The sequence below is a fragment of the Psammomys obesus genome, unplaced genomic scaffold (genome assembly GCF_907164565.1).
Source record: "Psammomys obesus unplaced genomic scaffold, mPsaObe1.curated_primary_1811, whole genome shotgun sequence".
Classification (NCBI taxonomy): Eukaryota; Metazoa; Chordata; class Mammalia; order Rodentia; family Muridae; genus Psammomys; species Psammomys obesus.
The window spans coordinates 3,004,378-3,018,093 of NW_026594462.1; the positions used below are offsets into that span (position 1 = coordinate 3,004,378).

Genomic DNA, 13,716 nt, shown 5'->3' on the forward strand with positions numbered 1-13,716 from the left:
CATTTTAACTGCTGAGTCATGTCTCCCATCCCCTGCATTTCATCTCTTACTAGTTGACAATACATAGTGGCTGATAAAAAGTTCGTATCCTGATGCCTTTTAGCATCCTTCGCTTGTACTGAACGCACGATTCCACTTCTAGACCCTTTTGACCTCTGTCTACTTATAGTGGAAGTCCTGGACACTGCTGGCAACCTGTGACTTCGTGGGCCACCCCTCTCTGGTAGAGGCCATTGCTAATTCTTGTCATGGCATTGGGGAGATTGTGCAGTCAGTAAAGGGCTTACCTGCCAGCATGAGGACCAGAGTTTATCCCCAGAACCCACAAAAAAAGCCAAGTATGGTGGCACATGTGTGTTCCAGTGTTGGGGAGACAGAGACAAGCAGATTCCTGGGGCTCCCTGGCCAGCCAGCCTAGTCTACTTGAAGAGTCCCAGGCCATGAAAGACCCCATCTCAGATAATTAGGATATCAGTTGAGGAGCAACATCCAAGGTTGTCCTCTGGCCTCCACATGAGCCTGCATTACTCACACGTGTGTGACAGTTTTTTATGACTCTTACAGAACCCTTCAGGCAAGGTTGTTGACTCCATGTCATCTGATAGGAATTCCTCAGGAGCTAGGCCCTGTTCCCCACAAGTGGCATGGATCCAGAGAACCTGAGTTTTCCTCTCCAGCTAGATGGCACCTCATTTAGTGAGTCTTGCTGAATAGGCCTTGCTCTAAGAGGAGGGGATAAGTAAATTCATATAGACCATAATGAGTGGATAGGCCGTCAATTATGAGGTTATTTCATTGATGCCAAAAAAGCTTAAGCATTTGGACTGTCCTAAATGTATGAAGTAAATGGCGCTCATGCTGTAAATAGCCATAAGGGAAGTGATGACGCCTGTGATCAGTAATGGTGATGGTCAAGACCCATTGTCAAACTGATCAGATGTAGAGTCACCTAGGAGATTGGTGAGGTTCGCCTCTTGGCATGTCTATGAGGGTGTTTAGAGAGAATTACCTGACAGGAAGCACTGTCTCATGGGATGGAGACCCCCACAGAATAATGGGAGAAAGGAGAAAACCAGCTGACACCTACATTGTCTCTCTCTCTCTCTCTCTCTCATTCATGGTCTCCATGATGTGTGCTGCTCCTCTGAGTCCTTCCTGTGCCTTGAGCAAGCTAATCCTTCCTTTCTGAAGGCTGTTTCCATTGGGTACTTGGTCGCAGCATCAGGAAAACTTAACTAAATCAGTAGGGCCAGGGCACTGGAATATGACTGATTTGTGGGCTCAATGAAAAGCCTGTAAAGAGAGGTGTACCCATGAGTGCCAGGGCTGCAGTTATTACTGAAGGGGTGGAAAGACCTCAGCCTTGAGCATTTTGAGCAGATGGCTGGTACAGCTTTCATGCAAACATGTGTGTTAAAGTATGGAAGGATGCTAGGTCAGATGGCTGATGTCTGGGTGTTGCAGCACAGAACTAGAAGGAGAATTCACACTCGCTTCGCCTGTTTGTCCTATCCAGGCCTGAAGAGGACTGGAAGATACTTCCGTCAGTGAGGATAGGATTTTTACACTACTGATTCGCATCACCTTTATACACATATCCAAAAAGAAGTCTTACCAGTTGTCTGGGCATCCTTCAACCTAATCAAGTTGGCACAAGAAATTAATTAACCATCTCAGCTTACATAGAAGCTGATTATATACACATATACTTATAGTCAGCTTCTATGTAGATATACATATATATGTATATAATCTTTTATATATACTTTCATATAAGTGTGTGGATATATATATATATACATGTAAATAAATAAATACAGATATGTGGATATGAAAGATAGTAGTCTAAAACCAGCTTGGGGACTTTGGAAAGCCACCGAAGAAAGTTTAGTACATTAAAAATAATGACTGTTTAATTAAATGTGGATGAGGCTGCTGGGAGCATTAGAGAACACTGCAAACATCAGGGTTTCTTTGCTCAGATTACTTTGCAAGCACCTTTTTGTTTTTAAACCTCCCTCTAGCATTATTTTGTGCTAGAGGAAACGACCCTACAGATACCAGGTGGGGTTTATGAAAGGGCTGCCAGTGCGCAGGGGAGCTGCACTCCAAGGAAAGCCTGTGGTCCTACATCAAAGGCTCTTTCATTCATTATTCAGCTGACGTAGACTGGGAACCCTGCGTGTAGCAGGCATGGATGAAACAGACAGGACTGAGCACCGTGCAGAGTGGATGTGCATTCGTTTTTCTAGATCACATAGAATAGCAGCATGTTTAATATCACGCCCAGGGTTGCATGCATCCTTCCCAAACTCATGTTCACCCAGCCTCAGCATGCCTCCTCACTTCCAGATAGCATCTTTGCAGATGCACTTAGTCAAGATGAGGCGACCCTGAGTTAAAGTATGTGCTTTAGATGCAATCTGGCCGGTCTCTTTGTAGAAAGCACGGGATAGACAGCTCCAAGCCCCACACAGAGGGAAGGTGACCGTGTGAAGGTAGAGGTAGAAATTAGGGGTGCAGCCTGGGTCCAGCCACGTTAAGAATAGTTGTCAATGAGCAGAAGCTTAGTGAAGCATGGGCAGACTGCTCTGCTGAGCCTCCAGAAAGAACCACCCCCATGCATATCCGGTTAGCTTTGGACTTCTGTCTAGAACTGTGAATTTACAAATCAGAACCCAAATTTTGTTGTCATTAGCCATCTGGCACATGACAGTTTGTCATAGCAGCTCTAAGCAGCTCATACACATTGATTCCTGATTCTTTATCTTTTGCTGGGTCAACACGCATCTCCTGCTGCTGACTTTGTGGGCTAAGAGCACCTTACCATTCCTGGCTTTGAGGTTCTTTTTACACCTCCTCCTCCATTTGCCTTGTAACAGCATACATTCTTCTCCCTTTCTTTATTTTTTTCTTTCTTTCTTCACCCCATCCTATTCCATCCCAGACAATCTTGCTTTGTGTATTTCAGACTAGTTTCATTGCCATTGCATAAGTGGGGCTTCAACTCTCAGTTCCGCCTCTCCTCTGTATGCTGGGTTTGTAGGTATGCATCATGCAGTTGGCATCTTTTGCATTGTTTTTAGTATTGTTCAGAATCATGGAAAGTTACCAGAAGGAAAAGGTCAAGGGCATTTGGGGAAAATAGTTTCATACTTGTACCACGTGGCTGATGCTATGTTTGCCTACAAGGAAAGTGCAAATCAGCTCCTGTCTTCATCACTTTCTGCAAGCTGAGTCTTGGTGAATTTCCTCAAGTGGTGTGTGTTTTGTGGCTTTTAAAATTTTTTTTTTCCTGTAAGAAATCTCTGGAATTTATACACAAAACTGCTGAGTGTTCATCTTGGAAGGACATGGTTAGGGAGCAGAAATGAAGAAGGCATGCCTGCTACTTGGAAGTTGTATGTGACTTTGTTTTTACCTTTTCTTTCTTTCTTTCTTTCTTTCTTTCTTTCTTTCTTTCTTTCTTTCTTTCTTTCTTTCTTTCTTTCTTTTTTTTCTCTCTCTCTCAAATCTAGAGATGTACTTACCTCTGCCTACCAGATGCTGGGATTAAAGGTGTACACCATCATTCTTTCTTTTTATTTTTCACTTTTAGTTTTAAATGAAAAGAGCAGATATAAACCTATCTTCCTGGCTAGTCATCATAAATAGAGAGGTACCGCCACCCTAAAATTTACAAGGTGTTTCAATCACAAATTGACAATTACAGGAAATCTTTGCCAATGTTAATTCTTTTAAAATTATTACTATTATTTGTATTATTACTTTTAAATATTAAAATATTTTGCACTTATTTGGAATGTCCAAATGTGTGCTTGTGTGTGTTCGTGTGCACATGTGAATGGCATGGCACTCATGTTGGAGGTCAGAAGATAATTTGTGTGAGCCAGTTCTCTTCTTCCATCAACCATGTGAGTCCTGAGGAATGAACCCAGATCATCAGACCTGGTGGCAGTCACCTTTACTGCCTGATCCATTTCACTGGCCCAGAATGCTGGTTCTTACTAAAAGCATGCATCTAGAGAGGATGTGGAGAAAGGGGAACCCTCCTCCATTGCTGGTGGGAATGTAAACTTGTACCACAACTTTGAAAGTCAATCTGGTGCTTTCTCAGACAAGTAGGAATAGTGCTTCTTCAAGATTCAGCTATAGCACTCCTAGGCATATATCCAAAAGATGCTGAAGTACACAACAAGGTCATTTGCTCAACCATGTTTGTAGCAGCTTTATTTGTAATAGCCAGAAGCTGGAAACAACCTAGATGTCCCTCAACAGAGGAATGGATACAGAAAGTGTGGTACATTTACATAATGGAATACTACTCAGCAATTAAAAACAAGGAAATCATGAAATTTGCAGGCAAATGGTGGGAACTAGAAAAGGTCATCCTGAGTGAGGTATCCCAGAAGCAGAAAGACACACATGGTATATACTCACTTGTAAGTGGATATTAGGCATACAATAGGATAAACATGCTAAAATCTGTATATCTAAAGAAGCTAACCAAGAAGGAGGTTCCTGGGTACGATGATCAATCCTCACTCAGGAAGGCAAATGGGACAGACATCGGAAGAAGGAGAAAACAGGCAACAGGACAGGAGCCTACCACATAGGGCCATTAAAAAATTCTACCCATCAAGGTATCAGAGCAGATGCTGAGACTCATAGCCAAACTTTGGGCAGAGTTCAGGGAATCTTATGAGAAGGGGAGATAGGAAGACCTGGAAGGGACAGGAGCTTCACAAGGAGAACAACAGATATAAAAAATCTGGGTTCAGGGGTCTTTTCTGAGACTAATATTCCAACCAAGGATCATTCCTGAAGATAACCTAGAACCCCTGTACAGATGTAGCCCATGGCAGCTCAGTTTCCAAGTGGGTTCCCTAATAAGGAGAACAGGGACTGTCTCTGACATAAACTTAGTGGTTGACTCTTTGATCACCTCCCCCTGAGGTGGGAGCAGCCTTACTAGGCCACAGAGGCAGACAATGCAGCCAGTCCTGATGAGACCTGATAGGCTGGGGTCAGAGGGAAGGGGAAGAGGACATCCCCTATCAGTGGACTTGGGGAGGGGCAGGGAGGAGATGAGGGAGGGAGGGTGGGATTGGGAGGGTCAACAACAGCAATACAAAGTGAATAAATTGTCATTTAAAAGAATAAATAAATAAATTAAAAAAAAAAAAAGCTTGCGGCAGCCACAAGATTTCTTTCAGAATGGAATTGACTTAACCTTGCTGTTTTTTTTTTTTTTTTTTTCCATTTGAAATGTGCTGTTTCAGATTTTGTTAAGACATAAAGTGCTGTTTGGGAGTGGAATGTGGTGTCACAAAGCAGCCTGATGGGGGAGCATCTGTCTTTTGAGCACATGTGCAAATCTTAATGCTTAACACTCTTTATTGCAGCTTCAATGAACGAGCACAGATAGGCACTTAGTGGGAGCGGATGTGATTAGTGTTGTGTCAGAACATATATGGATAACTTGAACTTGGAGAACATATGCACTTAGACCTGAGGTTATTACAGGACTTGAAATTTTATTTATCATTCAAAAGTAATCAAATTGCCGTAGGCTGGACCAGTAGAGAAAACACACAAGATGCGCTTTGTCAGTGCTGTTAATGCAGTTTAAATCGATACATGCATTAATAGCTGTGAATATCTTCATGTTTTTTCCGTGAATGTGGCTCCAGAAGGCACTAGAATATGCACCCCTCTTTCTGGGGGAGCTCAGCAATTGTAGTAAAGCCGATATTTTTTTAAAGGTTGTTGTAGTAAATGGATTCTTATATTTTCACTCACAGAAGGGCGCAAATGAAGCTATTTTTTTTTTTTTCCCCAAGGACAGCAGCCAGAACTCTTACTTCTTTTTTCCAGTCCAGGCCAGGTCCAGGCAGATAATTCCCCCCCCCCCCCCCATGTTGGCAATTCAGGGCCGCCCAAGCATTTTTAAAAACATGGAATGAGAACTCTAACACACTGCCAGTGGGAGTATAAATACTTACAGCCCCTCTGGAAGGCAATTTTCCCACAAGTGTGAAAAAAAAAAAAGATCTTAAAATGTATGTTTTATTTAGGCTAAATTAATACAACTTAAGGAAGGAGATAATTTTATTCACTGGGAGTTTTAGCTATTTTCATTAATAGTGAAAAATTGGTGGTATCCTAAAAAGTCTAAAAAATGTGAACAATTAAATCAAAGAGCTAATTAATGCTGCCATCGACAATGAGCAATCCCAGCTCTCAGGTGGCTAAGGCAGGAGGATTGTCCTGAGTTGGAGTGGTGGGTAGGCTACAGGGTGAGACCCTATCTCAAAACACCCAGAAGAAAGAAAGAAAGAAAAAAAGAAAGAAAGAAAGAAAGGAAGAAAGAAAGAAAGAAAGAAAGAAAGAAAGAAAGAGCAGAGGAAGAGGAAATGTTTTTAAAGCGTGTAAGATGAATCTGCACCAAGGTTCTGCTTCTTTCCCTGAGTGTGGATATCTATAGAACAGGAATGGGAAGAAATGATGGAAGGGTAAGACAGCTTTTTTCTAGAAGAGCCATTACTAGTGATTTGAAATATTTGTTTTATTAGTAGAATAAAAATGAAGGCTCCTGGCATGTATTTAAGTATATTTAAATGCATATTTCAAGATTATGGAGATTCATAGTTGGCATAGGAAAGTCACCATTTATGTTCTTGGCTATCTTCTGGGTGCACATTAGAACTATGACTTTGCTCCCCTCCTGGTGATGGCCATTCACCCCATTGTCCCTGTGCAGTGTTTTCCTCTGTTGCTTCCTGACGTCTGGCCACTCCGTCTGGTGTCCACATAATTGGGTACTATGATCTGGAAAGAGAAGACACGTGCAAAGAGATCTCAAGGATAGTTTTTTTGTTTTTTGTTTTTTTTTTTTTTTTTTTTTGGCATATATTCTCTCCTTCAGGCTCTTGCTAGGCTTTCAGTCTTTAGCACAGTCACTTGGAGTTTAAAGTTTAATTCTGCCAACAAAAGTCACACCGTGTCCGTTTGTCCAGTGCCCGTCTGAAAATGAAAAGTGGTGTTTGTGTTCTTAGACAAAGAATAGAGCTTAAATCATTAAAATGTGTGTGTGTGCGTGTGTGTGTGTGTGTGTGTGTGTGTGCGCGCGTGCGTGCGTGCGTGTGTGCGCGTATTTTGTTGTTGTTGGTGGTAGTGGTGGTAACAGTGGTTAGCATTTCTTACCCCAAGCTTATATGCACTTGCTTGTTTTTCCTCACTTCATTTCTGTGTTTATGTTTCTCTTTTTCCTCACTTATATTTCTTTATCTCAATTAGACTAAGCATCTTAAGTTCAAGGAGAAAAAGTATGATTTTACTTGTTTTTTTGTTTTAATCCATGGGGAGAAATGGCCCCAAAGGAAGATGACCCAACTCCCCATGTTGGCCTCTCCTCTTGATTTCAGAAGTTTCCACAGGACCAAGGGCACAGCCTGAGATTGAGGAGTGTGTGCGAATCTAAGGAAGTCCTGAGTGCTGATGGTGACGTGTGGGAGCGCAGCTCAAGCTCAGAAGCCTCACTTGGCGAGGAAGCACTTCAGCTGCCTGAGGGGACCATTGTGTATCTCCTCCTGCTCTCTCCGTGCTTACATTGTATGTTCAGGATAGTCCCTCACAGGCATGCCAGAGGCGGGCCTCATCTAGAAAACCTCTCACTGGTGCATCCAGAGGTTCGCCTAATCTATGGACCCCCTCACAGGCCTTCCTGGTGATCTTAGATCCTGCCAGTTGACAATATATTAACTACCACATTCTGCATGTTGAACTCTGAATTTTGGGTAGAAAACGAGCATGAATACATATCATAAGCCAACAGATGTATCTTTGATCGTTTCATTTGACTGAAATGCAATATGTGTGGAACTTATAAGTCGAAGTAATCAATTCCCAAGCTCATCGCCTTATACAACCTGTGTTTATACCCAGTAGACATCACTGCACACTTGGAGACCACAGCGAGAGAGTGGTGGTGTTAGGTAGCTGTGTGAAGGAAAATTTGATGCTGACTGTCATGCTTGCAGACTTGAGCCTTCAGGGTTCAGAACCACTTTTCCTTTCAGGGGAACAGGCTCCACTGTTTCGAGCTTGTGGGTTCTGGATATACAAACACACGACTGTACATGCGAATTGTTTACTTTCTTATACATAGTGCGCATACATGTGTGAATGTGTGTGTTTGTGTGTGTGTGTGTGTGTGTGTACACACATGATTGAGGACGTATGTACACAACTGTGTGCAGGTTTGTTGAGGCCAGAGGTTGGGGATGGTGTCTTCCTTGATCATTTCTACCTTGTGCATTGAGGCTGGATCTTCCATGTGAAGCAAGAGCTTACCAAATTAATTGGCTAGCATAGCTAACTAGCTTCCCCGGGTCCTCCCATCTCTGCCTCCCAGGTACCAGGATTACAGGCAGGTCACCACACCCACCTAACAGGTGTGTGTTGGGGATCCAAACTCTGATTTTTGTGCTCCCACAGAAAGTGCTTCACCTGATAAGCCATCTCTTCATCCCTGAGTTGTTTCTTTCCGTGTAAATTGTTAGAAACATCTTTAGATATTTCAAAGACTGTTGAGAGTACAAATTAGATAATGTATAATATTGTTAAATGTACATATTACTAGATAACATTTGACCCTCCTCCTCCTCCTCCTGGACCACCTCCTCCTCCTCGCCCTTCTCTTCTTCTTCCTCCTCCTCCTCTTCTTTTCCTAAAAATGACATCTTCTCTGAGGCATGACAACAATGTGGTTTGTGCATATTCCTGCGGTAGAGATCTTGTGCTGAGTAGTTAGTATTTATTGACTTGCTTCGCTCTTCACAGGGGGCAAACTGAGGCAGGGTGTAGATCCAGCTGCTGGCTGGTGGCCTAGCACACTTTTTCTGAGGGAAACTTTTCAGGCCGGAACTGATAGTTACTGACTGTGACTTCCACTGATAGTGTTAAACTGCGGGGCCAGAATTGAATTGCTGGCATCGGGGCCAGAATTGAATTGCTGGCATCGGCCAGGGCTGGTAGCTTGTGGGCGTGGGCTTACACCTTTTGTGGTTTAAGTGCCGGCTAGGGCTGTTAACACTGGAAAGCAGTGTTGGCTTTCCACTGGTTTCCAGTAGTATAGACTGTATTAGTCTGCATCCTTTGAGAAGCCAATATTCAAACAGAAACAAATGTATAGGAGATTTTGGATGAAACCGTTTTCTCCTCTTACACAGGGAAGATACCAACGTGGGTATATAGGGTCTCAAATAAGATAGGCATTTAAGCCAGGCCCATCGGCACAGGACTATAATTCCCACTGCTCCGGAGGCTGAGTCAGGAATGTCATGGGTTCAAGGCCTGCCTGGGCTTCATGAGTTCAAAGCAAACCTGACCAACTAAACAAAACTCTTAAGAAAGAACTGAGAATGTAAGTCAGTCATAGAATGCTTCTCCAGCATATATGAGACCTTGGTTTAATTCCCAGTAGTACGAGAGAGAGAAAGAGAGGAGTAGAGAAGGAAGAGGAAGAGGAAAAATAGAAGTAGAGAAAGTGGAGGAAGAGGAAAAATAGAAGAGGATAGAGAGAAAAGAGGGGAGAGAGAAAGGTGTTTATGCAATGGAGTACGTTTAATGTAGCCATTGGTAGGTGAAAACACATTACATTTTTACAGAGATTGATATCTAGGCTAATTCCATAATATTTTTATCATTTTATTGATATGCCTGTGTTCAGACCCTATGGCAAAAGTATGAGTTAAGTTGACTCTGAAGCCTTACGTGGTTTGCAAATAGCACAGTCACCACAGAATAAGGCACACATTTAAAAATATGCTGGGATTTGCTTGCATAGGAAGCCCAATTCTTAGCTTTCAGACATCAGGAATGGAGCAGAGGAAGACTTTGGAAAGAAAACTATGGTGCTCTGAAGGCCACATTTAGAAACTACCTTGAGTGTGGTGCCTATATATAGTGAGAGCCTCTTTTAAGAAAAATAGCTCTCAGCCTTTGATGTGCATTGTGAGTCAGAGGTCTTGCCAAACATTAAGAGGGTGAGCTATAAAGATACATAGCTCTGTGTGACCAAGCTGTTCTTTCAGAAGCTCCGGGGAAGCGCTTCAAGGATTCAAACCATGGTGCTCAATCATTTTTTCAATATAAAAGAGCATGGCGTGGCTGGCTTCCCTAGAGTGACTGGCCTGGTCACTTCCTTGTTGGCTGCTAAGTATTGTTACCTGTCCTGGCAGACCACAGATGCCCTCTCGGGTACCTTGGTTTTTCTTAGCACAACGTTATGTTTTTTAAAGTCCTGCCTATTGGCTACTGGGTTTCTGCAAACAAAATGTTAGATGTGGGAGAATTTCAAAGAAGTTGTTGTTTTTCTGAGCCATCTTTCCAGCTCTATACCCCCTTTTATTCAGACTGGTACTCTAGCCTATGCTATGGTGTTGTCTGCATTTAGGGTGAATCTTCCCTCGTTAGTTAAACCTCTTGAAATGCACTCACAGACATAGCCAGAAGTGTGCTTCATTAATTTCCTATGTGTTTTTTTTTTAATCAAATCAAGTTGATGATCAAAATTAACTGTCACATACCAGCAATGTATAAGGGTGCTGATTTCCCTGTATCTTTGCAAACACTTGTCATTGTCCATCATTTTGATTACAGCTGCACGGGTGCTTGGGAATGGTGCCTCACCGTGGGTCTCACTTGAATTTCTGTGACTGCTCATTACGAACTGCTATCCTTTCATGTGCTTATTATCTGCTTACAAACACACGCACACAGGCACATACAAGTTATTTATGGAGGTGCCATGGTTACTTTTACATTTAACTGCCTGTTTTTAAGTTATAAAATATATGAAATGAAATATTTTCATGAAATATTTTCATGAAATGAAATATTTTCATTCATATTTTTTCTGTCTTTACTTTGAAGCACAAAAATTTATTTTTCTTTTGTGACAGGTTCTCTCTAGGTAACCTAGGATAGTCCCCAGCTTCTGCTCTTCTTGCCTTAGCTTCCTTGCGTGCTGGGATTACAGGCATGTGATAGATGTAGTAAGCGGAACGTTAAAATGATGCTCCTCACCCTCGTCCAATTTTCCTAGCTTCTTTCTTTCCAGAATAAATTTTTATTTTGGGCTATTGTGAGACTTGATCCTCTGGTGCTGTTTTAAAATTAGAGCAGTTACAATTACTGCCACAAGTCCCTTACATGATAGGTCCACTAACAAGGTGTGTCAGCTTCCCAAGATGGCCCTTAAAGCCCCCAGAGGCCTCACCCCTCCTCAAGCATATGCAAGCAATTGAGATTTGCTAGGGGAGATGGAGGTGGGGAAGGGTTCCCCAGGGCAGTAGCTGCCCATGCTCCTGCTGATAACTCTTCATCCATGAACCTGGGAGTAACACTAGTTAAACTCACTACTTCACCAAACAAGGCTTGAGTGAATTAATTTCTTTTGTCTTTCATTGGTGCCCTCTCTGGGATGAATACAAGTTTGTTCACGTGCCCCAGGAAAGGGCTCACAACAGTGGTTAGCTTTACCAAGTTAGGGTTGATTCTTTATAGACAACTGTATTTTACAATTGTATCTTATTATGTAAGCATGCAAGCTTCCCTGTAAGAGACAAAGCAGATTGTAGCCATGCGGGATGAAGATGATGACAGACCCATGTCTCTTAACACTGAGAACATGATTTGAGAAAGGTGTCACTGGGTAATTTTGTCATTATATGAACATCCCGGGGTGCACTCATACAGATGGAAATGGTCTAGCATACCATCCATATGGGCGAGCTCTTGGCTAGAAACATGGACAAGAACATTCCGTCTTGCTCGCCCTCCCTTAGCCCTTTCCATGATGCAATGCTTATTGACCTGTGTGAAGGTCTCATGTGAGCTATCCACATCAACACCGGAGAGCAAAGGGTCCCCGCAAGCAGTATTACATCTGCATACGTAAAGCGATTTACAAGAGGGATAGAAATTGAATATTTTGGATTTATTGCTTCGGTATTTAATCAAGTAAACTTCAAGGTGAAAACCTCCATGCAAAGAAATAAGCCTTTTTCTTTTCTTTTTTTAAACCAGTTTTTATTTTCTGTCCTTTTTCCAGGCCTCTGATGATCGTCACGCAGAAGATCACAACCTTAGCTTTCCAAGTTCACGATGGTGAGAAAACAGTCTTCCCATTGGTTCTTAGAGCCAGCCTGGCGTCTGGAGTGCCCAGGCATGCAATATAGTTCACACACAGTCCAAGCTTTATGTGAGCACCGCAGGCCTTGCTCTCTCCTGTTCAGAGTTTCCAGGCCTTCTGAATCACACCCTTCCGTTTTTCCCATTTCTTCATTGAATCCACAGTCTACATTTTCTAAAATGTTTGCTCCAAGAACAGTTGAGTTTTTGTTGTTTATATTTTAAAGTTAATTCATGATGCCCTCTGACCTTGTCCCAATTTATTACGGCAACCGCTTCCTTTTTGCTTTGATTTCATCTCTGGAAAACTTAGAGGGTAATAAAAAATTTAACAGCACCGGCTGGTTAATTGGTTTTTAATGCTAGGGTTTTTAGCCCCCTGGGGGAGGTGTGTACTTGGAGAAATCATCTGATAAGATTAGCCTGACCTATAAAAAGCTGGGAGAAGGAAGAACTTTTTTTTCACTTAGGTTCTTCCTAAAAATGGCTTGAACATGGGATTTACACCCTTAAAGTGGCTTTCCAGGGAAGGGAGGAAGACTTTCAGCCAGGTAGAAGATTCCAGTACAGGATTAAAAGGTACAGTGTGCAGGTACCCTGTGGGTTTGCACTGCTCAGGGAATGTCAACTTTTGACCTGCGTTTCTAGTAGACGGGTTTAGAGGATTTCTCTCCAAGGGCTAGTTTCCCTGATTTACTTAAAGCGTGGGAACAGATTGCCTTTCGTTTGACCCAATGTGCTTCATTCATACTTGGGGCTTTGGCTACAAGTATGAATGAAGCTGCGTAGAGCTGGGTCATTCCATGGCAAGAATGGGGTGTACCCTTCCTTTAGCAAGAATTGTGTGTTTGTAGGGTCACCAAACATTCTGAATTGTTCACGGCCCAGACAAATCCCAAAAATGTGACTTTTATCGTCAGAATCAGAAAGTCCCGGGAAAACTGAAACCTTGCTTGGTAGTGGCTGCCAGGAAGGTCTAACCCATGGCCCCTGGGCTCGAGGAAGCCTATGATAGCTTTCAATGTAGCCCTACCCCAAACTATAAACTAACTTAAAACACTGTAAGATTTCTTGGGGTGGAAGAGGATGGAGTGAGGGTTAGCTGTGCTGTTCTGTTCTTGAGTTAAACTTTATACATAACAGCTTTATGTCACCGTGTCAAAAGGTTGGGCATGCCTACCAGTGTAGACTAACAGAAGTAAAGTCAGTTCAATTCTGCCAGTTGCAATGGAGGTATTTCTTACTGAGATCTCAAGGAAAAACAGAGTAGGGTTTTCTTGTTGGTTCACTCTCTTCCCATCTATCTGTCTCTTTGTCTCTGTCTCTGTCTCTCTGTCTCTCTCTGTCTCTCTCTCTCTGTGTGTATAGGCATGGCCTCCATGTGTAACCTAGTTTAGTCTTGAACTTGGGAAGTTTCCTCCCATGTGTTACCATACTGGGCTGGAGTGAGTAAGGTTTTCTTTTCTTTTCTTTTCTTTTCTTTTCTTTTCTTTTCTTTTCTTTTCTTTTCTTTTCTTT

General features: G+C 42.5%; 1 protein-coding gene across 2 annotated transcripts in view; it reads left to right on the forward strand.

Moving 5' to 3' along the window:
• Mboat1 (membrane bound O-acyltransferase domain containing 1) overlaps positions 1–13,716 on the forward strand; it is a 103,426-nt gene that overhangs the window by 62,210 nt on the left and 27,500 nt on the right. For both annotated transcript variants that reach the window (XM_055619088.1, XM_055619087.1), the window contains exon 5: positions 12,119–12,174. In XM_055619088.1, the coding sequence (XP_055475063.1) occupies positions 12,119–12,174 (56 nt within the window). The remainder of the gene's footprint in view (positions 1–12,118; positions 12,175–13,716) is intronic.